We start from the raw sequence: 24951 nt of genomic DNA, 5'->3' as shown, positions 1-24951 counted from the left end.
CCAGGCTTCAAGATGAGATGCTAGTGAAAGTTAGAAGACATAGGTACCATAGGAAGAATCAACAAGACACAGAGCTGTATTACACCCTTAAGATATTGAAATGATAGAATAACAATATCAAAGATATTATAAATTGAATATATAATTGAAATTATTCAAGACCTAATAGAGGGGCTCAGAACATCAAGGAAAGAACAGGATATTTTGAAAAATGAGTAGACAGGTTGGAAAAAGAATCAAATGTCTAGAAATGAAAATATCCATAAAATTAAAAATGTAATGAATGGTTTAAACAGCAGATAAGTCATACATGAAGGAAGAATTAATGAAGTGGAAAATAGGTTATCTTGAAAGTGGCACAGGAATACATAAAATATAAAAGGAGTTTAAAAATGCAGAGGATAGAATCAGATGGACCAACAGATATTTAATGAACCCCAGAAAGAGAGACTAGAAAAGGGAGAGACAGCATTTTAAGAGCTAGTGGTTGATTGAGAGTTTTCCAATGTTGATGAAAAATTGAGTTTTTCAGGTTAAAGATACACTCTGAATCTTCAGCAGAAAAAAAATAAAAGTATAAAACCACCTGTTTTCATATTATAGTAAAATGATAGAATACCAAAGACAAAAAACAACCAGAAAGAGAAGACATACTTACTTATAAAGGTATAACTATTAATTGATGGCTAATTTCTCAACAACAACAGTGAGGGTCATAAGACAAATAATACATTAAAATTGAGGGAGTAAGTGAAGATAGTTTAAACAGTATGCAGAAAGCGCTAGCCATAAAAGAAAAGATGAATAATAGGACCTCACTGGAGTTAAGGACATCTGTTCATTCAAAGGTACCATTAAGAAGGTGGAAAAGCAGGCCCCAGGCTGGGAGAAAGTCATGTGATACTGTAGGTGTTCCATAAGGGTCTTGTATTCAGAATATTTAAAGAACTTCTATATTGTCAGCAAGGATAAGAAATAACTCTGTGGCCCAACAGGTATACACCTGAGCATATCCCAAGAGAAATGAGTATATATATTCTCCAAAACACATGTATATTTATATACTTTATTGGTAATAGCCAAAAATTCAAAACATGTATAAACAGTAATAATAACATAGAATGATAATTTAAAATAAAAGAGATGGCAAAAAAGCAATATTAGGAAATAAAAAGTAAATAAAACTACAGATCTAGTAGAAATTTAAAAATTGAAAACTTTCTTAGGAAGTTTGATAGAATAGCCAATTTTATTGAAATGTGTAACTAACCAAGGCTGACTCTTGTGGAGCAAACAAAAATACATCTGTGTCCTCATTCTCCAGTCTTCAAGTTTACAGCCACTGTACTGAAGACAATAATTAAGGTTAAGTATCCAGCAGTGTCTGGAACATAGTAAAGTACTCACTAAATGGAAGGCCAGTACTATATTGACTGGATTGCTTACAAGTAAGCTAACTGTTTAGCTTAATAATCATTTATAGTTTCTTCCTTTGAAAGCAATAAATATAAATGAATATTTTAATATCTTCAAACACTTAAGCATTACCAAAGTTACTTTGACGAGTAGAGAACAACAAATCCTCATTGTGATGCTTTTGACATATTGCTTGTTAAGAACCCCAGAGATGACTTTGAAATAATTGTATCTGAGAGTGTTATTTGTATCTGTAAAGACAAGGGTTAATGTGATATAACAGACACACATATATATGACATATATACATACACATATGTATATAGTGACTAAACAGTTAAAAGATTTATAAAAGTATCACTTAGCCATTTCTAGAGCGTTTTCATCACTCTAAACAGAAGTTTCTTCCACTCCTATCCTATGTCTCTCTTTTCTACTATCTGTCTCTACCAATTTGTCTATTCTAGGTAGCACATAAAAATGGAATCATATAATATTTGTCTTTTTGTGTCTGGCTTATTTCACTTAGCGTAATGTTATCAAGGTTCATCCATGTTGCAGTATTTATCAGAATTTGATTCCTTGTTAAGGATGAATAATATTCTCTTGAGTGTATATATAGTCAGCCCACCATATCCAGGGATGCCCAACCTGTGGATCCGGAGGGCCGACTGTACTACATCATTTTATATAAGGGACTTGAGCATTCATGGATCTTGGTATCCGCTGGGGGTCCTGGAATCAACCCCCCTCGAATACTGAGGGATGACTATACTACATTTTGTTTATCTGTTCGTCTGTTGATGGACATTTGGGTTGTTTCTGTCTTTTGGTTATTGTGAATAATGCTGTTATGAACACTGGTGTACAAGTATTTGTTTGAGTCCCTGCTTTCAATTCTTTTGGGTATATACCTAGGAGTGAAATTGCTGGATCATAGGATAATTGTTTATCTTTTGGAGGAGCTGCCAAACTGTTTTCCCCCATAGCTGCACCATTTTACATTCCCATCGACAATGTTTGAGATTTTTTTTTTCATTTACCTGTCATATGCACTCTAAGCAAATACTTCTTTTGGAAAAAGAGAAAAAGAGAAATTAATTTTTAAAAACACTCAAATTTTACAATGGAATTTTTTTACTCTGTAGGTATATGGAGCTGCCATCCAGTTTTATGAACCTTACTCTCGAGAACTTCTAACAGAGAAACAGCTTATGCAGCTGGGCCTGTTGACACCTGTGGAGAGAAAAATGGTCTCCAAATCCATCAATTCAAACAAATGCATTTGTTTACTCTCACACTGGCCTTTTTTTGAAGCTTTTAGAAAATTTCTCATGTTTATCTACAAACTTTCTGTGTCTGGACCACATCCTCTTCCCATTGAAAAGTATGTATAATGATTTGAAGGATGTCTGGTGAAAAAATTGGATGTATATATGTACATTTCATTGTTTACCTGACTTCAAGCATCAGAGTTGAAAGGGAAGGAGAGTCACAGTCATTCTACTTTTTGCTTGATCCCTTCTTCACCTGAATCATTGACTCTGAATTTAAAATTGAGGAGTGGTGGTGAGGATGACCAGATAAAAATCTTCTGAGAATTCAGCTGAGGAAGAAACATATATATACATTATATTGTATGTGTTCTTCCTACTCATTCTTAAATAACCAAGAGAAAAATAGCTGTTGTTGCACACACACCCCAACTATCCAAATGACCATTGCAAGTTAAACATCTCTAAACTGATGTAGAAATTAATGGTGTTAATTGATGTTAATTGATTAATTGATGTTAAAAGTAAGGTTTTGGTTTTAGCATTGATAGAACTCTACATGCTTTCCCTTTGATTTGTAATTCTCTTCATCATGGAAATGTTTTGTAAGCAAGAAAAATAGATGTGGAACCACTGTCTTTTTAAAACCACATCTTTTCTGACTTCTAGTGGCATTTTGACTTGTTTATTATAGTAAATAACTCATGTATCCTGCTAACAAAGCAAGTCAAGATCTTTGGTGGAAATGTGTTATACTGTGTGTAAACAGATTTTTCTTAAACTTTGCAAAATTTCACATTATAGCAAAAAGATTATCAGTGAAGCATACTAGTTTAGTGGATAAGAGGGGGCCAGTTACCTGTAGGTTTTAAAGTAATGCTGCTCAAAAATCAACTTTATAAAATAGTAAAAGTACTATGCAGAAACACATCGAAATTTGGTGTAGCAATATGGTTTCAGCTTTCTTGTATTACTGGAATGACAGTCTAATGGTTCATAATTCTAGATTTAACTTTCAGCTGTCAGATTAACTTAAAATTGATTGGAGTAAATTTAATGTTAATAATAAGTTAGCAGCCTTTTGAAAAATTAAGGTTCTATGAAATTTGTGAAAAAAAAATCAGTGTATATCATCAATTCTTTTCTTTCAGTTGAAGTAATACTTTGCATTTAGTGGCTCCTAAGAGCTCAAAACTTTGGAAAGACTTGAGTTATTATGTATAGGTGGAGAAATAGGACAAGTGATTTGCCCGAAGTTATAGTGTAAGAACTATATTAATTTAATTAATATTATTAGATTGAATTCTGTATTAGTTTTGATTCATTATATCACAGTTAGTTGCTCCCCATACTGATACTGATAACCAGGGCAATAAATGTTAGCTTCTTTCATGAAAACTATATTCATGTTATTCTTATTTTCCTGGTGATAATAGGGTATATTAATCTGGACTTTTAATCAGGAAATACATTTTGCATTTTAGAAGTTGCATTCCACTCATAGTGGAATGAGTACATTTATTTACACTAAGTAAATGTATTTATTTATTTAGCTTAAGTTTTAGGTAAGTGGCTTTGTCAGGTCCAGGATGATGAATAATGGTATTTAAGATCTGTTAAAATCCATGAAGCATTTTAGAAAAGTAATTATCTTTATTTCAAAAATTTTTTCTAGGCACATTTCACACTTTATGCAAAACATCCCTTTTCCTTCACCACAAAGACCAAGAATCCTGGTACAGGTAATAAAAAACAGTATGTCTGAAGGGAGTGCTGCATATGTTCATTCCAGTCATTGCAGTGTGGGGGCTATGGCCCTTTTGGTTTGAGGCGGAGCAAGATGCATCCATGAAATCCTTGAATTCTCTGTATTTTATATCTTTAGCTAATATTCTTTGGTACTGTTTTTTTGAATTTTGGGTATACAGAATTGGAATAATTACAATACTTGGTTCATGACATCATCATTGGTTCATGTGTGGCCTTTATGTAGCCGACTTTAATAATGTAAAACCCAAAATTATGTTGAGGGCATGTTTTTAACATTCGAGTGACTAATAAATATCAAATGTGAAATTGGTTATGGTTGGAAGGCGGAAGTGAAGCAGTCTATAATAGTGTTGTTAAAGGACCAGTTTCTTTTTATTTCCAGTCAGTGGCATACCTATATAAGTATATAGCTTGTGACGTAAGCAGCTTACCATATGAGATCAGTATAGACGTGAACAGGTCTATTCCCTGTCCAAAGACATGAGTTCACTGATAATGTACTTGGATATGAGAGCAGTGTCAGAGTGCCATGAAAGTTTCTAAATCGCTTTCTCTCTATTTATATACTGTTCTTCCTGGACCAATAACAGTTTGCAGACTGATCTATAGAGGCAAGCTATTTAAACATTTTTTTCTAAGGTGGTTATTAACATTATATGTGTTAGTCAAATATTGTTAATCTTGAATGTATTTCAGTTCAGCAAATATTAATATATATTAAGCAATTGCCAAATAGAGAGTAAATAAGTTGGAGGCTTTTAAAAAGCAGTTATTCCATAATTTTTAAACAGCTGTATTTTAATCAGTTAACTGAATCAAAATTCAGTTGAATTAACCATTTAATTTTAAAGAACTATATACTTCTAAGTAAATAACAGCTATTGTTTTATGTTTTAGTACATGTTTCCAAAACTGTTTCAGTCTGCCTATTAAAACTGTTTTCCATTTTACCCTTGATCTAAATATTTAGGTTTCAAAATTGGTTTGGTTAATTTATCATTTTTTTTCTTTTTTTAAGCTATCAGTCCATGATGCGTTAATATTTTCACAACCAGTTTCTACACCTTTACCACTAAGGTAATTAATGGTATATAAAATAATACATTTGTTCACTTGGAGCAGAATGCTTTAAAATATTTTAAGGGTTAGTATAATAGAGTTGTGTTATCTTTACAAACTAAGAATAGCCTTAATGTTTCTAACTTTGATAGCTGGGGCCATTCAGCATTTTAAAAATGGAACACTTAAAGAAAGTTGCAAGATTGAATGTGGGGAATACCTCCCTTTTCCTCTCATCTCCCTTCCGCATATCCAGTTGCTTACTAAATGTTCAAGGTGAACTGATTTTACCTCCTAAAATGTCTTGAATCTATTGGCTTCTCTTCATCTGTGTCACTAGTCCAGGCTAGCATGATCTTTTACCTGGACTACTTCATTATGAGCCTCTTAATTGGCACTCTTTTGGTCTTGTCTTTCAGTTTTTTATCCACACTGCAGCCAGTGTTTCCTTCTGAGAATTCAAATATAAAATTGTTGGAGAATGCAAATATTTTTACTTTGGGCATAATCTCTTGTTGTTTTCATCCCTTCCTCTAATACGCTTTAGTCACAGTAGGTTTATTTCAATTTCTTGAACATGACAATTGCTTTTCCTTGCTTCAGGACCTTTGCACATGTTGTCTCCCCACCAACCCCTACCTTCTTTCTTTAGAGCGCAGCTCAAATGGCTGTTCTTTAGGAAAATCTTTCCGATAAATGCCCTTGTTGCCAAAGGATGAGTTTGAATCATTCTCCTATACCATCTTATTAAATTTGCTACTTTTCAGTGATAACTAAATCAGGACTTGAAATTAATATTAGATTTTCAATTTATTAATATTTAGGAAATAATTTAATAAGCAAATCTTAGCACCTTTTGGTGAAACAGTTCATAATCACCTCTTTTTCTCTCCTTTTCTAGTGGAGCCAACTTTAGCACCTTGTTAATGAATCTGGGTCCTGAGACTTGTGCAACACTGCTGCTCTTTGTTTTACTTGAGAGCAAGATTTTGCTGCATTCTCTTAGGCCAGCTGTGTTGACTGGAGTAGCTGAAGCTGTTGTAGCTGTAAGTATAGAATTTTCTTTTTAGTGCAGAATTCTTGACAGAGAATTTTTACTCTAAAGGGAAATTTCCTTCAACCAAAGCTTTGAAATTACCACTAAATGTTTAACATAAATGTAGTAGGATGGCAAAGAGAAATACTAAATATAAAGAAAAAAAGTGATTTCTATTGAGAGAATTTCAATTTCTAATTTTTCATATTTTAGAGTTCTTCAGAGAATCTATATGATTACATAATAATAGAACTTGTGAATGAAGCTTACTTTATTAAATGAGAAGCTCTGGTCAATTTCAGCTGCCCTAAAATTGTGGACATGAATTACATGACTAATTTCTCCCAATTTTAACTTTTAATCATTGTGAGCCAGTAATGTATAGGAAAATCTAGGTGATTGTGAAATTGGATAATGTACAGATGTTTAGCTATTGTGAAAAGCATAAATAAAAGTTAAATCAAGTCCTGTTTTAAAACCTCTTGATGGCTTCCCATTGCAATTAGAAGGAGGTCTGATCATGTAGGGCTTTATAGGTCATAATATAGAATTTTGGATGTTCTATTTCTCTAACTCTATTTTCCATTATTTGTTTAATTTAAAATAGCTGACTCTCCTCTCTTCCCTTCCCCATTTTACTCTCATGGAAGTAAGGACCTTTTTTAGGTCTCTTTTTTACTCCTGTGTCCTCAGCATTTATCACAGTTAAATAGCATGGAGTAAACACTCAATAAATACTTGTTAAATCAACAAATGGGGTATGTCTCCAAGTTATTAATCTGGTCAGAGAAATGCTGCTAGGACTGAAAACAGTAATAACCATTTGAGATGGTTTATGGGGGGCAAAGATCCTAATTATGTACTAATTTTCCAAGCCTCCACAGTTACATGTAAAAGCAAAAGTTGTTATAACATGAAAATATTTGTTAATGAACTGACCAGTTTTAGAAAGTTCCCACTCAAATATTTCTTCCTATAAAACTTTAGGGATTATCCATGCCCCTCTGTCTGAATCTCTGTGGCCCAGTCTCTTGCAATGTGAAATCGGAAATCTTATTAAAATGCAAGATTGCATGAAATTTATGTAACCGATGTTGGAGAACAGCCTGAATTGCTTGCAAAACTATTGATAAATGAGGATTTGATAGTAAGGCAAATTACCATTTAAAGAGGAGAAAATTGAAAAGAATCCTGGCAGTTTAAATTCCTCAAAAGGAGAGTGATTTGAATATCAAAGAATATTGAAGGGTTAATGGAGCCCCATAGCAAAAATTGATGGAACCAATGGGTATTCTTGTAAAATTGACATTGTTTATGATTGTGTGCAAAAGTCGAAGGTGAAGACAAGGGTGTCATATTTTGTTGTCTAGTAGTTTTATTCTGAAATTTCTTATGTAGTTAGAGGTGTAACGTACCTTTTGTTGAATGGTAGATAGTCAGTTTTCCCTGGAGGAAATCTGAAGTCCTTGCAAGGTCCTTTGCGAGTAGTTCTATCCCTCTGCTCTCTGATACCATTTTCTACTTCTCTCCCTCTTGCTCACTCTGCTCCAGCCACGCTGGCCTCTTTGCTACCCCTGGCACATACTAGGCAGTCCCCACACCTTAAGGCCTTTGCTCTAGCTGTTCCTTTTCTTCGAAGCGCTCTTCTCCTAGATATCCCCTTGACTAAAACCCTCACCTCCTTCAAGTTTCAGCTCAGTGTCACTTTCTTAACGAAGCCTACCCTGTTTGGCCTATTTAATAATACAGCCTGCTTTCCCCCTCTCCTCTCTCATGTTCTAAACTCTCATCGCCTTTACTTGGCTTTACTTTTTTCTTTTTTTCGTAGCACTTAGCGCTCTCTCACATGGTATATATTTTATTTATTATGTCTTCTTTTTGTTTTCTCTCTTCCTGCTAGATTAGGTGTTGGCAAACTGTGGCCTGTGAGTCAAATCCTGGCTGCCACTTGTTTTTGTAAATAAAATTTTACTGGAACATAGGCCATTTATTTACATAATGCCTATGACTGCTTTCATACATGAAGACAGAGTTAAGTATTTGTGACAGAGACAGTGTGGCTTGCAAGGCATAAAATATTCTTATCTTTTATAGAAAAAGTTTGCTGGCTCTTATGCTACACTGTACATTTCATGAGGGCAGGATCTTTGTTTCATTCACTGTTACAGCCCCATCATCTAGAACAGTTCTTGGTACATATTAAGTGCTCAATTACTAGAAAGTAAATAAATGACTGAAGACAGAATTCCAATTCTGTATAACCATCTGGAATAACTGGCAGAGGTAGTAAATGCTATAGGTAATTATTTGGGGTGAGTACTGATGGGTAAGGTAAGAATTGAACTAGATCTTGAAATATAGCAAGGATTTTTGTAGTAGAGGAAAGATTTTGTCATCAGTGATTAAAATTTTAATATTGATTATTAAAATTTTAATTTTTTTTTTTTTACTTATCAAAACTTGTCTTTTTTCCGTTTTAAAAAGAACACATTGATACAATTAAGGTAGAGCTTTATAAAGGAAAGCTGGTAAAGATTGTTGAGGTATGTTTTATATTGACTAATATTTTTAAGATGCCAAGATTCACTGAAGTTGGATAATATTATGTTTATTTGGGCAGTTACAAAATTTTTTTGGTTGAAATTTTTAGTTGACTATTACTGTTCCCAAGAGAATCATTTAAATTTTTTTAGTTCTTGGTGTTCTTAGTTGGATTTTAGTCAAAGGTTATCTTGAAAATTAACAGATGGATGAAATGCGTCAGAGTTAAAGATCATGAGTTTGTTTTATAAAATTTGGGGCTATTTTTTCTCCTCTTTCACTTTCTCCATAAAATGGGAATGTGGATTTTCTATAGGCATTAGAAGAATTAACATGCAAAGAGCTGTTAGCATTTTAATTGTGCTTATGATCATTGTCATTCTTGAAGATTTTAATCACATTGGTTCATAGTATTGCCTAGCAGTGTTTTATAGTCATTTAGTTTTTGGAATGAAGTTTAATATAGTCATTTAGTTTTTGGAATGAAACTAGACTTTAATGCTCTGTAATGGTCCCTTTCAGTAGTATTAGTTAATTACTAATTCTCATTGCAAATTTAAAACTTGGTTAATTTTTTAAAACTTTTTTTCCCAGATGATCTTTCCATTTCAGTGGCAATGCCCATATATTCCCCTTTGTCCTCTTTCACTGGCAGCCGTGCTTAGTGCACCTTTACCATTTATAGTTGGAGTTGACTCAAGGTATTTTGATCTTCATGACCCACCACAAGATGTTGTTTGCATTGACTTGGATACAAACATGTTATATATGTAAGTTGATTCTTTTTATATTATCTTCATTTATATTTTTCCCCACATGTAGTTATAGCTCATTGAAAGCATATACAAATATGCTACTTTTAAAAGTTGGTAATAAGTCTTCAGATTCAATGCAATGATTCTCAATCAGGACAGGTATCAGAATCCTGGAATGTTGTGTGATTTGAAAAAGATTGTGTTCAATATTATAATAGTTTATATTGGATAATAATGTTAACAGTAGGCAGGAGATATTTATGTTTATCAGAAGAGAATATGGATTATTAAAAAAAAAAAGGTTAAAAACACTGCTTTCAGAGCTCAAGAGATGATACGCTATCTAGGTTTAGTTCAAAATCCGTGTGTAAGCTCTTAAAAAATGGGTTTACCTGTTTGAGTTTAGTCACGATATAGGGTAATATGCTGTTTTCTTAGTTGTCAAGATTTGAATTTTATAGGGATTACAGAGAAATTGATATTAAAAATCAGTCAGTTTGTGTTTACTGGAGGTGATAAATATGTATAGCAGTGGTGTAACTGAGGGTTCAGACAGTAGAGCACCACACTAATAAAAGAAGATTCATCCATCCAGTTCTAGATGGATGTTTAGGAGCGCCCTCTGCAGCCCCGTCCTCACAAAAACAACAAACAACGTGGGTAAAGGGCAGTAAGTATTGAAACTTCCCTAGTATTAGTGCCAAATTCCAGGTCCTGGAGTGCTTTTATTCTTTACTGTTTGATACTGGCAGAAAATGAATAGAGTAAGAATTTGGGATGAGACCTCGATGGTTACAGCAGTAGAATTGGTTGGGAAAATAGCCTTGAGTGAACCAGAAGAATAACTTAAGGAAGGAAGAAAACATTTAATGTACCTTAAAAAATAATTTTGAAATGGATCTACCATTGTATTTTGAAAACTGTGTAATTGTGGTAGTTCTTTACTATGTTTGTTTGTTTATTTATTTGGGTTTTCAGTACTTAAAAAAAATTGAAGTATAGTTGATGTATAATATTGTACTATTTTCAGGTACATTTCAGTATTTTTACAGATTATATTCCAATAAAAGTTATTAAAAGGTAATGGCAATAATTCCCTGTGCTATGCAGTATATCCTTGTTGCTTATTTATTTTATACATAGTAGTTTGTATCTCTTAATCCTATACCCCTATCTTGCCCCTCCCCGCTTTCCTCTCTTCACTGGTAACCATTAGTTTGTTTTCTATATCTGTGAGTCTGTTTCTGTTTTGCTGTACTCATTTTTTTTTATATTTTAGATTCTACATATAAGTGATATCACACAGTATTTATCTTCCTCTGCCTAATTTCACTAAGCATAATATTCTCTAGGTCCATCCATGATGCTGCAAATGGCAGAATTTCATTCTTTTTTATGGTCGAGTACTATTTTATTGTGTGTATATATATATATATATATATAAAATCTTTATTCATTCATCTGTTGATGGACACTTGGGTTGCTTCCATGTCTTGGCAATTGTAAATCGTGCTGCTATGAACAATCAGGTGCATGTATCTTTTCAAATTAGTGCTTTCATTTTTTCTGGATATATTATATACCCACGAGTGGAATTGCTGGATCATATGGTAGTTCTATTTTTAGTTTTTTGAGGAACCTCCGTGCTGTTTTCCATAGTGGCTGCACCAGTTTACATTTCCACCAACAGTGTATTAGGGTTCCCTTTTCTCCATATCCTCGCCAACATTTAGTTTTTGTTGTCTTTTTGCTGAGAGCCATTCTGACAGGTGTGAGGTGATATTTCACCGTTGTTTTGATTTGCATTTCTGTAGTAACTAGTGATGTTGAGCATCTTTTCATGTGCCTGTTAGCCATCTGTATGCCTTCTTTGGAAAAATGTATTTTCAGGTTTTCTGCCCATTTTTTGATTGTGTTGTTTGCTTTTTTGATAATGAGTTATATGAGCTGTTTGGATGTTCTGGATATTAACCCCTTGTTGGTCGCATCATTTGCAAATATTTTCTCCGATTCCATAGGTTGTCTTTTTGATTTGTTGATGGCTTCCTTTGCTGTGCAAAAGCTTTTAAATTTAATTAGGTCCATTTGTTAATTTTTGCTTTTATTTATTTTGCCTTAGGGGACAGATCCAAAAAATACTGCTATGATTTATGTCAAAGAGTGTCTTGCCTATGTTCTCTTCTAGGAGTTTTATGGTTTCAGATCATCTATTTAGGTCTTTAATCCATTTTGAGTTTATTTTTGTATATGGTGTGAGGGAATGTTCTAATCTCATTGTTTTACCTGTAGCTGTCCAGTTTTCCCAGCACCACTTATTGAAAAAACTGTCTTTTCTCAATTGTATATTCTTGCTTCCTTTGTCATAGATTAATTGATTGTAGGTGCGTGGGTTTATTTCTGGGCTCTCTGTTTAGTTCAGTTGATCTATGTGTCTGTGTTTTGCCAGACACAAAACATGCTGTTGCTGTTTTGATTACTGTAACTTTGTAGTATAGTCTGAAGTCTGGGATGGTGATACCTCCAGCTTTGTTCTTTTTCCTCAGGATTGCTTTTGTAATTTGTGGTCTTTTGTGGTTCTTTATGAATTTTAGGATTATTTGTTCTATTTCTGTGAAAAATGTCATGAGTATTTTGATAGGGATTGCATGATTGCTTGGGGAGGTATTGGTCATTTTAACAATATTAATTCTTAGAATTCCAGAAGAGCAAGGGGTATCTTTGCATTTCTTTGTATCATCTTCACTTTCCTTCATCTGAGTTTTCAGAGTGTAGGTCTTTCACCTTCTTGGTTAAGTTTATTCCTGGGTATTTTATTCTTTTTGATACAATTTCAAATGGGATTTTTTTTTTTTTTACTTTCCCTTTCTGATAGTTCATTATTATTGTAGAGAAAAGCAACAGATTTCTGTATATTAATCTTGTATCCTGCAACTTTGCTGAATTCGTTTATTAGTTCTAATAGTTTTTGTGTGGTGACTTTAGGGTTTTCTTCATTTTTTAAAAAAACTGAAGTATAGTTGATTTACAGCTCTACAGCCAAGTGACTCAGTTATACACATACAGACATTCTTTTTTTGTGTTCTTTTCCACTGTTGTTTATCACAGGATGTTGAGTATAGTTCCCTGTGCTATACAATAGGACCTGTTGTTTATCCATTCTAAATGTAATAGTTTGTGTCTGCCAACCCCAAACTCCCAGTCTTTCCTCTCCTTCCCCTCTTGGCAACCACAAATCTGTTCTCTGTGTCTAGGAGTGTGTTTCTGTTTTGTAGATAAGTTCATTTGTGTCATGTTTTAGATTCTAGAGTTTTCTATGTAAAGTATCATGTCATCTCTAAATAGTAACAGTTTGAGTTCTTCCCTTCCAATTTGGATGCTTAATTTAATGGGAAGGCTTTCAACTTTTCACCATTGAATATGATGTTAGCTGTGCATTTGTCACATATGGTCTTTATTATGTTGAGATATGTTCTCTCTGTACCCACTTTGATGAGAATTTTTATGATGAATGGATGTTGAATTTTGTCAGTTGCTTTTTGAGTGTTGAGATGATCATGTGTTTTTTGTCTTTCCTTTTGTTAATGTGGTGTATCACATTGATTTTACATATTTTGAACCATCCTTGTGTCCCTGGAATAAGTCCAACTTGATCATGTGTTTGATCCTTTTTATATATTGTTGGATTTGGTTTGCTAATATTTTTTTTTGTTTGTTTTGTTTTTTTTTTTTTTTAAGCTGTACGTGGGCTTCTCACTGTTGTGGCCTCTCCCGTTGCGGAGCACAGGCTCCGGACGCGCAGGCCCAGCGGCCATGGCCCACGGGCCCAGCCGCTCCGCGGCACGTGGGATCCCCCCAGACCGGGGCACGAACCCGCGTCCCCCGCATCGGCAGGCGGACTCCCAACCACTGCGCCACCAGGGAAGCCCTGCTAATATTTTGATGAGGATTTTTGCATCTATATTCATCAAAGATACTGGCCTGTAATTGTCTTTTTTTGTAGTGTTTTTGGTTTTAGTACCAGGGTAAAGATGGCCTTGTAGAATGAATTTGGGAGTGTTTCATCCTCTTTAATAATTTGGAATAGCTTTAGAAGGGTAGGTGTTAGCTCTTCGTTATATGTTTGGTAGAATTCCCCTGTGAAGCAGTCTGGTTCTGGACTTTGTTGGCTGGGAGGTTTTTTTTTATTACAAATTCAATTTTACTGCTAGTGATTGGTTTGTTCAAAGTGTCTGTTTCTTCTTGATTCATTCTTGGCAAGTTTTGTGTCTAGAAGTTTATCCATTTCTTCTAGGTTGCCCAATTTGTTGGCATATAAGTGTTCTTAGTATTCTTTTACTTTTTTTTTTTTATACTTCCATGGTGTTGGTTGTTATTTTTCCTTTTTTCATTTCTTATTTTTTTTAATTTGGGTTGTCTTTTTTCTTCTTGGTGAGCCTGACTAAAGGCTTATCAATTTTTTTTTTCTTTTTTCAAAAAACCAGCTATTGGTTTCATTGATCTTTTCTATTTTTTTCAAATCTCTTTCTTATTTATTTTCTCCCTGAGCTTTATTATTTCCTTCCTTCTGCTGACTTTGGCCTTTGTTCTTCTTTTTCTAATTCTTTTAGGTGGTAGGTTATGTTGTTTGAGATTTTTTTTGTTTCTTGGGGAAGGTCTGTATTGCTATAACCTTCCCTCTTAGAACTGCTTTTTCTGCATCCCATAGATTTTGGAGTGTAGTGTTTTCATTTGTCTTGAGGTATTTTCTGATTTCCTCTTTGATTCCTTTATTGACCTGTTGGTTTTTTTAGTAGCATGTTTTTAGTCTCTGCACATTTGTTCTTTTCTTGTTTTCTTTCTGTAGTTAATTTCTAGTTTCATACCGTTGTGGTTGGAAAAAATAGTTGATAAAAGAATTTCTATCCTCTTAAATTTGTTAAGACTTGTTTTGTGGCCTAGCATGTGATCTATCCTGGAGCACGTTCCATGTGCACTTGAAAAGAATGTTAATGATGCTGGTTTTGAATGTAAATGTCCTGTAGATATCTATTAAGTCCAGCTGCTCTGTTGTGTCATTTTAGACTGCTCTTGCATTATTGACTGTCCATTGATGTAAGTGGGGTTTTAAAGTACCCTACTATTACTGTATTAGTGTCAATTTCTACTTTTGTGTCTGTTAGTATTTGCTTTATATGTTTAGGTGCTCCTGGGTGCACGTATGTTGAGTGTAATATCATTTTCTTATATTGATCTCTTTATCATTTTATAATGCCTTTCTTTGTCTTTTGTTATAGCCTTTGTTTAAAGTTTATTTTCTGATATGAGCATTGCTACCCCCACTTTCTTGTCATTTCTGTTTGCATAAAGTATCTTTTCCCATCCCCCCACTATCAGTCTTTTTGTGTCTTCAGCTCGAGTGAGTCTCTTGTGGAAAGAAGGGTCTTGGTTTTTTGTCCAATCAGCCACCATATGTCTTTTTTTAAAAAATATTTATTTATTTATTTTATTTTTGGCTGCGTTGGGTCTTGGTTGCAGTACGCGGGGTCTTCATTAAGGCATGAGGGATCCTCCACTGCAGCGTGCAGGCTCCTCATTGAGGTGTGCGGGCTTCTCTCTAGTTGTGGTGCATGGGCTCAGTAGTTGCGGCATGCAGGCTCTGTAGTTTGGGTGTGTGAGCTTCAGAGCGCATGGGCTCTGTAGTTGCGGCATGAGGGCTCTCTAGTTTTGGCCCAAATGCTCAACAGTTGCAGTGCATGGGCTTAGTTGCCCCATGGCATGCAGGATCTTAGTTCCCTGACCAGGGATCAAACCCACGTCCCCTGCATTGGCATGGAATTCTTTTTTTTTTTAATGGTAAATTTTATGTTATGTATATTGTACCATGATTTTATTTTATTTTTTTAACATCTTCTTGGAGTATAATTGCTTTACAATGTTGTGTTAGTTTCTGCTATATAACAAAGTGAATCAGCTATATGTATACATATATCCTCATATCCCCTCCCTCTTGCGTCTCCTTCTCACCCTCCCTATCCCACCCCTCTAGGTGGACACAAAGCACCGAGCTGATCTCCCTGTGCTATGTAGCTACTTCCCACTAGCTATCTATTTTACATTTGGTAGTGTATATATGTCCATGCCACTCTCTCACTTCGTCCCACCTTACCCTTCCCCCCACTGTGTCCTCAAGTCCATTCTCTGTTCTGCGTCTTTATTCCTGTCCTGTCCCTAGGTTCATCACAACTTTTTTTTTTTTTAGATTCTATATACATGTGTTAGCATATGGTATTTGGTTTTCTCTTTCTGACTTACTTCACTCTGTATGACAGACTCTAGGTCCATCCACCTCACTGCAAATAACTCAATTTCATTTCCTTTTATGGCTGAGTAATATTCCATTGTATGTATGTGCTACATCTTCTTTATCCATTCATCTGTCAGTGGATACCTAGGTTGCTTCCATGTCCTGCCTATTGTAAATAGTGCTGCAGTGAACATTGTGGTACATGTCTCTTTTTGAATTATGGTTTTTTCAGGGTATATGCCCGGTAGTGGGATTGCTGGATCATATGGTAGTTCTGTTTTTAGGAACCTCCATACTGTTCTCCATAGTGGCTCTATCAGTTTACATTCCCACCAACAGTGCAAGGGGGTTCCTTTTTTTCCACACCCTCTCCAGCATTTATTTTTTGTAGATTTTGTGATGATGGCCATTCTGACTGGTGTGAGGTGATACCTCATTGTAGTTTTGATTTGCATTTCTCTAATGATTAGTGATGTTGAGCATCCTTTCATGTGTTTGTTGGCAATCTGTATATCTTCTTTGAAGAAATGTCTATTTAGGTCTCCTGCCCATTTTTGGATTAGGTTGTTTTTTTGATATTGAGCTGCGTGAGCTGCTTGTATATTTTGGAGATTAATCCTTTGTCAGTTGCTTCGTTTGCAAATATTTTCTGGGAGGTGGATTCTTAACCACTGGACCACCAGGGAGGTCCCACCATATGTCTTTTGATTGGAGCATTTAGTTCATTGACATTTAAAGTAATTATTGACAGGTATGTAATTATTGTCATTTTATTACTTGTTTTCCAGTTGTTTTGAGGTTTTTCTCTGTTATTTCTTTTTGTTTCTTCCCTTGTGGTTGGATGATTTTCTTTAGTACTATGCTTCTGTTCCTTTCTTTTTAGTTTCTGTGTAACTATTGTAGGTTTTTGATTTGTGTTTTGTCGGGTTTATATATTGTTGACCTATAACTATGTCTACTTTTTGTTTTAAACTGGTAGTAATTTAGTTCAAACACATTCTAAAATATCTACATTTTTTTTTACTCCCTCTCCCCACATTTTGTGTTTTTGATGTCATATTTTGTATCTTCATGTTTGTCTCTTAACTGTTTATTGTAGTTATAGTTGCTTTTACAGTTTTTTGACTTTTAATCTTCATATTGGCTTAAGTGGTTGATCTTCAGTCCTTACTATACATTTGCTTTTCCTAGTGGGATTTTCCCTTTCCTATAGATTCTTACTTTTTTGTCCATTTAGAGAAGACCCTTTCACAGTTCTTTTAGGGTAGATTTAGTATTGATGAACTCTTTTAGTTTTTGCTTGTCTGAGAAGGTCTTTATCTCTCCCTGTAGTCTAAGTGATAATCTTGCTGGGTAGAGTATCCTGGGTTCAGACTTTTCCTGTTCTGCACTTTGAATATATCATGCCACTCCCTTCTGGCCTATAAAATTTCTGCAGAGAAATCAGCTGATAGCCTTATGGGGGTTCCCTTGTATATGACACTTTGCTTTTCTCTTGCTGCCTTCAGAATTCACTGTTTACTTTTAACTTTTGTCATTTTAATTGTGATATGTCTTGGTGTGGGCCTGTTTGGGTTCATCTTGTTTTGACCCTCTGTGCTTCCTTTACCTGGATATCTGTTTCCTTCCTCAGGTTTGGTTAGTTTTCAGCCATAATTTTCTCAAATACATTTTTGATCCCCTTTTCTGTCTTTTGGTATCCCTATAATGTGAATGTTGGTATGTTTAATGTTATTCTGTAGATCTCTTAAACTGTTTCCATTTTTTTAAATTTGTTTTTCTGTTTTTCTTTTTGCCTCTTGTTAGTCCCAGTGGTCCTCCAGCCAGCCAAGGGGGCTTGTCTACCCTGCGTAGGACTCCAGGACTGGGGTGCCCTATCTATGGCTCTCATCACTCACTCCCCTGAGAGGGTGTCCACCTGTGTAATCTCCCATTTCCTCTGAGTCCCCTCCCCTGGGCACAGGTCCCAACCCAATCACTTTTCTTCCCTTCCATGTGTATCTTTCTTACAGCCTTGGTGGTACAGGAGTCCATCTGCCAGTTTTCAGTTAGTTTTTCATGAGAATTGTTCCACATGTAGATGTATTTTTTGATGTGTTCATGGGGGGAAGTGAGCTCCATGTCCTCTTAGTCTACCATCTTGATTGATCTCTACTATGTATATTTAGATTTACTTATAGCCTGGAAATAATGAACTGCTTGGAAGCACTAAATATTTCTTGTCATACACATTTCATTGTTTTTCAGTAACTATCCCTGAAAAACAGTTATTTCAAGGTTGTATATATTGTGGTGCCTTTGGAAATGATTTTGAAGTTTTAACTCAAATATTTACCTCATTTTATTTACTGTTCTGAATAAAAGAATATTATAGAGATTCTTTTTTTTTTTTTCTGTACGCGGGTCTCTCACTGTTGTGGCCTCTCCCGTTGTGGAGCCCAGGCTCCGGACGCGCAGGCTCAGCGGCCATGGCTCACGGGCCCAGCCGCTCCGTGGCATGTGGGATCTTCCTGGACCGGGGCACGAACCCGTGTCCCCTGCATCGGCAGGCGGACTCTCAACCACTGCGCCACCAGGGAAACCCTATTACAGAGATTCTTAATTTTGCCCAGGTTTAAATAACTTCTATATAATTTCTGTTGTTCAAAGCGCTGTTTTGTAAAATAATTTTGAACTCTCCTTAATTGTACTTACAGAATTATGAAATGTTCTAGATACCAAAGAATTATAGAGAATAATGTAAATAACTTGCATGAATCTTCCTCCCAGATTCCACCCACTAATACATATTATATATGTATTAGTATAAATGACATTTTGTTTTTCATGCTTTAAAAATTTATGTTTGTATAGTTTTCTGTGAATTGCTTTTTTACTCATCATTCTCTATGCGGTTCATCCATGTTGATACACGTAGCTCTACTTTGTCTTCAGTGTTTATCAGTGTTGATGGGTATTTAGATTGTAGTTAGATTTTGCAATTATGAACAAAACTGCTCTGATCATTATTATGCATATTTCTTTGAGTACATGGTTAAAATTCCTCTGAAACATATACCTAGAAGAGATAATGTTGGTTGCTAGGCATAGCTAATGCCATATTACTCTTTCCCCTCTTCATCAGCAAACGAAAGTTCTCTTTGTTCCATATCATTGTCAGTACTTGTTATGATCAAACTTTCAAATTTTTGCCAACTTGATGGTAATGGGATGTCACTGTGGCTTTAATTCACATTTCCCTAATTAGTAGCAAATGATGTGTTTTAATTTCTTTTTGCCCTTTGGTTTTTCCCTCCATTTTTGGTACGTTTTCCTGTTGGGTTGTTTGTCTTTTTCTTTTGATTTGTATAAGGCCTTTATATAATCTGGAAGTAATTCTTAGTCTGTTATATGCATTGCAAATAGCTTGTGCCACACTGTGATTTGTATTTTCATTCTGTTGTGTCTTTTGATGAACAGAAACTTATATTAATTGATCACAGCTCTCAGTTTCTCTTTATGGATTGCCATTTTTGGTTCTTGTACATGAAATCCTCTGCCTTGAGGTCATGAAATATTATCCTGGATATTCTTAAAGTTGTGAGGTTTTGAATTTCTCATTTAGACCTTTAATTTAGCTAAACTTGGTATTATTAGTGTATGATGAGACATAGAGATACCATTTTATTTTTTTTTAACATGAGTAAACAGTTGTCACATAGCACTGTTTATTGAATGGTCAGTTCATCTCTTTCCCACCTGTCTTCAGAGTCAATACCATCACATATCAGTTTTTATATTTGTGTGGGTATGTATCCAGGCTTATTTTTTGTTCCTTTGGTTTGTTTTAGTCTCTTGCCAGCATCAGATTATCTTAATGACTTGAAAATTAAGTTGTCTACAACATGGATGAACCTTGAAAACCTCATGCTAAAAGACCTTATATGATCCCATTTATTTGAAATCCCCAAGGCAAATCTGTAGACACAGAAAATAGATTAGTGGTTACTTTGGGATGGGAGGATGGGGGAATTGTGGGTTAGTGACTAAGAGGGTGTGGGGTTTCTTTTTGAGGTGATGAAAATACTCTAAAATTAATTGTGGTGGTTGTTAAAACAACTCTGAATATACTGAAAACCATCAAATTGCACACTCCAGATGAATAAATTGTATGGTATGTGAGTTATATCTCAATAACATTGTTTAAAAAAAATGATGTGAAATGGCAAGTCTCTTTACTGCTTATTCTTTAAAATTGTTTTGACTATATTTGGTCTTTTGCTTTTTCATATAAATTTTAATTAGTTTTTTAAATTCCATGCAAAATTCTGTTGTGATTTTTTTGTTAGAATTCTATTGAATTCATAGATTAATTTGGGGGCAAATAAGATCATTTTGACATAAAGTCTCAGTACCCGTGAATGTTGTATTTTACTTCATAGGTGTTTTTAAAGGTTTTTCAATAACTGTTTCAGTTTTCTCTGTAAAGATCAGGCACACCTTTTGTTAAACTTACTTATTCCTAAGTACCTTATGGTTTTTATTGCTACTGTAAATGGTATTTTAATTACATTTTTTATTTGTTAGTTGCTGGAGTATAACAATGCTATTGATTTTTTATGTAGTGGTCTGCTGTCCAGCAGCTTACTTGAATTCTCTTATTTTCATTTGCTTGTAGATTCTCTTCAATTTTCTGGCTATAAACAGTCATATCCTCTACAACTTATATATTTAAGAATTTCTTGTCTTAATTCTCTGGCTAGGATCCTAGTGTAATATTGAATAGAAATATTCATAATTGGTATCTTGTCTTGTTCCTAATTTCAAAGGGAATGGTTTGAGCAGTTCATCATTAAGTATCTTTATGCTTTAAAGCAAGAATTGACATCTGGCCCAAGGCCTGTTTTTGTAAATAAAATTTTATTGTATCATAGCCATGCTCATTCAATTACATGTGGTCTGAGGCTGCTTTCATGCTACAGTGGCATATTTGAGTAGTTGTAACAGAGGTCCTGTGGTCCTGAAAGCAAAAAATACTATCTGATTCTTTATAGAAAAGGTTTGCTAGCCCCACTTTAGGGTTTTGATTGCTTAATAATAAATTAAGGAACCTTCCTTCCGCTTCTAGATTAAAAGCAATTTCTTTTTTTAAATCATAAATAGGTAGTGAACTTTATAATGCTTTTGTACAACTATTTAGATGAGTATTAAGTTTTTCTCCTTTAATCTTAGTGTGGTAAATTACATTATAAAATCAGTTAGTAGTAAACAATCCTGCATTCTAAAGTAAACATCTTTCTCTCTTTTTTTTTTTTAATGTGCTAGTGGATTAAATTCTCTAAGAATTTAAGATGCTAGCATTGATGTTCATAAGTGATATTGGCCTGACATTAGCTCCAGCCCATGGTTGGTACATAGTGCTTTCATCTTTGTAGCGTTTTAAACATTTCTGATTCTGTAAAAATATTTTATTTGACTCATGCATTATTTAAAAGTGTTCTTTTGAACTTCCAAAGTAATTTCTTTTTCTTAAATGGTGACTCGTTTGAATTGTGGTGAGAACATGCTCTGTATGCTACTGACGCTGATATTTGTCGAGATTTGCTTCTAATATGTAGTTTGAAGTCTCAAGTCAGTTAAGTTTGACACTTAAAATATTATAATTCTAAAATGTAACTTTGAAACAAGACTTGTGTTGTATTCATAACTCCAGTTAATGAAAATCTATGTTGGAGGGTTAGAATGAGATGACCAAATTTGACTGAGGTTGGTTAAAATGAAAAGAGAACTTCTTGAAAACCACTTGTTCAGATTCTCAAATTGTAACTTCAGTAAAAATACCCTTTGCATTTTCTTTTTTAGTTTGACATAAGAATTTTGTTTAAGTAAAAACAGATTATAACGGACTTTATTAATCATGTTGTTATTTAATAGATCAGATGAAAAGAAGAACATGAACTGGAAGCAGCTTCCCAAAAAGCCATGCAAAAATCTGATTAGCACCTTGAAGAAATTGTATCCCCAGCTATCTTCGGGTAATGTGAGGAAAAAGGAAGGGATTTTTTGTTTGTTTGTTTGTTTTTTGCCATGCTGCATGTCTTGTGGGATCTTAGTTCCCCAACCAGGGATTGAACCCAGGCCCTCTGCAGTGAGAGTGCAGAGTCCTAACCACTGCACTGCCAGGGAATTCCCAGGAAGGGATATTTCTAATGAAAGAATGTATATAAGAAAATTCTTAGATTTAGACATAATTTTACTCTGCTTAAAGGGAGTCTCATTACAAAACAGAACTCCAATAGTAAGATACTACTGTTGTGGTTCATGTTTTTTTGTTTTGTTTTGTTTTGTTTTGTTTTTTTGCGGTACGCGGGCCTCTCACTGTTGTGGCCTCTCCCGTTGCGGAGCACAGGCTCCGGACGCACAGGCTCAGCGGCCATGGCTCATGGGCCCAGCCGCTCCGCGGCATGCGAGATCCTCCCAGACCAGGGCATGAACCTGTGTCCCCTGCATTGGCAGCTGTACTCTCAACCACTGCACCACCAGGGAAGCCCCTGTTTTGTTTTGTTTTGCTTTTTATTTATTTTTGGCTGTGTTGGGTCTTCACTGCTGTGCGTGGGCTTTCTCTAGTTGCAGCGAGCAGGGGCTACTCTTCATTGTGGTGTGCGGGCTTCTCATCGCGGTGGCTTTTCTTGTTGCAGAGCACGGGCTCTAGGCGCGTGGGCTTCAGTAGTTGTGGCATGCGGGCTATAGGGCACAGGCTCAGTAGTTGTGGAACACGGGCTTAGTTGCTCCACGGTGTGGGGCATCTTCCCAGACCAGGGCTCGAACCTGTGTCCCCTGCATTGGCAGGTGGATTCTTAACCACTGTGCCACCAGGGAAGTCCCATGGTTTATGGTTTTTTGAACATGTTTTCTGTGCCCCATCTGTGCCCTCCCTGTTAGCCCCTGCCAGTGATCCCTTTACATTAATAAAGAGGAATTTCAGGAAGTCATGGGCTTTATTTTGACAATTCCCTTGTCGAATTATTATATATATAACATTATGTATTAATGCCATTTTCTCTTCTTCATTTGTCAGTTCACCGAAAAACTCAGGAAGGTTCAGCGATTGAGATGACTCCAATTGAAGCAGATTTCTCCTGGCAAAAGAAGATGACACAACTTGAGATGGAAATTCAGGAGGCATTTTTGCGCTTTATGGCATCCATTTTAAAAGGATACAGAACATATCTCAGACCAATCACAGAGGCTCCTTCAAATAAAGCCACAGCTGCTGATTCATTGTTTGACCGACAGGGTGAGTGGCATTGAAAATATAAATACTTTTTATTGAAATGAAAAAAATTTCTGTTTGGTAGTGCTACCAAATATAGTGCTACTATATAAGTTCTTAGAAATTCATATTAAAATATGATGGTCTTCTGTGTATTTGTAATCTAGCTCTATGAATAGAATTTATTTTAATTTTTATACCCCATTTTTTTCCTGAGAAATCTGAAACTGAAATGTCAAAGATGTTGCTGACATTTATAGTACTCTAATCAGTTATCTTAGTAGAATAAAGCTGGTGGTTTGTTTTTAGGTGTTTTCTCCACTTTGCATGATTCTTGACTTTATACACTCTGGGCTTTATAGTATTCTCTAATAAAGAGTTTTTGGAATAAAGCCACCAGTTTTTTTAAATTTTTGAAAAATAGGCCTTGTTCCATGGGAAAACACCATACTCATTCGTTTTAGTGTTTGTTATTTTCGGGAATTATGAAGATTTTTGTTGTTATTCAGCAGCTCTCATATATGTAGTGGCAACCTTACCGATACATCAGTATTCATATGATAATTATTTTACATAGCTATAATTTGACCCTGCAGTTATTATTATTATTTTTTAATCTGTATTTTCCTAATAGTCCTTTTGTCTTTTCTCATTTCTGCTTTGGGACAACTTATCTCTCAAATATTTAGTCGCCATTTACCAAACCCCACTAGTTATTATGTAGGGATATAAAGAAGTGTAAAATCCAGCTCCATGGGATACCCAGTGGAGAATGATCTGACGTGTTTTTAAAAATAGAGCAAGTACTCAAGAAAACAGATTTTACATAATCATTCAGTGAGAGGACATAAAAATTCAGAAAAAGGGAACATTCTTCCAAATGAGTGTTTTGGAAGACTTCATGGAAGAAGAGCATGACTTTAAAGAATGGGTAGAATTTATAAATGGAGATGAGCAAGAAAGACTTTCTAAAAAACACTAGACATTTAAAGTCAAATCTGAATTAGAATTTCCACTTTGCTATTTATGAAGCCTTCCTGGGGTTCTGTTTTGTCATTAATAAAATGAGGATTATACCTAATTCATGCACAATTGTGAAGATTAGATGAGAAAATGTATGTGAAGCAACTAGAAAAAGTACTTTACAATACTCATGATAACAGTATTATTGCTAGTGGTAATAATGAAGTGGAAGGAAGCTCAAGAACAAAAGCACAAGGCATGTGTATTAGTTTGCCAGGGCTGCCATAACAAAATGCCATTGATTGGCCGGCCTAAACCAGCGCTCCCCCACCTTTTTGGCACCAGAGACCAGTTTCGTGGAAGACAGTTTTTCCATGGACGGGGTGGGGTGGGGGGGATGGTTCAGGTGGTAATGCCAGCGATGGGGAGTGATGGGGAGCGGCAGATGAAGCTTCGGTCACTCGCTTGCCGCTCACCTCCTGCCATGTGGCCCCATTCCTAACAGGCTGTGGACCGATACTGGTCCGTGTCCCGGGGATTGGGGACCCCTGGCTTAAACAACGGAAAATTGTTTTTGTTTTTTTTTTTCAGGATTCTGGAGG

At 35.2% G+C, this 24951-nt stretch overlaps 1 protein-coding gene and 1 long non-coding RNA gene across 3 annotated transcripts in view; both read left to right on the top strand.

Moving 5' to 3' along the window:
* DENND4C (DENN domain containing 4C) overlaps positions 1-24951 on the top strand; it is a 130211-nt gene that overhangs the window by 46594 nt on the left and 58666 nt on the right. For both annotated transcript variants that reach the window (XM_033439721.2, XM_033439719.2), the window contains exons 6-12: positions 2565-2803; positions 4366-4432; positions 5479-5537; positions 6421-6565; positions 9691-9866; positions 22048-22148; positions 23192-23410. In XM_033439721.2, the coding sequence (XP_033295612.1) occupies positions 2565-2803; positions 4366-4432; positions 5479-5537; positions 6421-6565; positions 9691-9866; positions 22048-22148; positions 23192-23410 (1006 nt within the window). The remainder of the gene's footprint in view (positions 1-2564; positions 2804-4365; positions 4433-5478; positions 5538-6420; positions 6566-9690; positions 9867-22047; positions 22149-23191; positions 23411-24951) is intronic.
* Positions 9876-14362, top strand: LOC125964718 (uncharacterized). Its single transcript, XR_007477954.1, has 2 exons — positions 9876-13538; positions 13775-14362. It is a non-coding gene; the product is annotated as an uncharacterized LOC125964718 (long non-coding RNA).

Source organism: Orcinus orca, chromosome 6 (assembly GCF_937001465.1).
Source record: "Orcinus orca chromosome 6, mOrcOrc1.1, whole genome shotgun sequence".
NCBI lineage: Eukaryota > Metazoa > Chordata > Mammalia > Artiodactyla > Delphinidae > Orcinus > Orcinus orca.
This window is presented reverse-complemented; position numbering and strand designations above follow the sequence as displayed.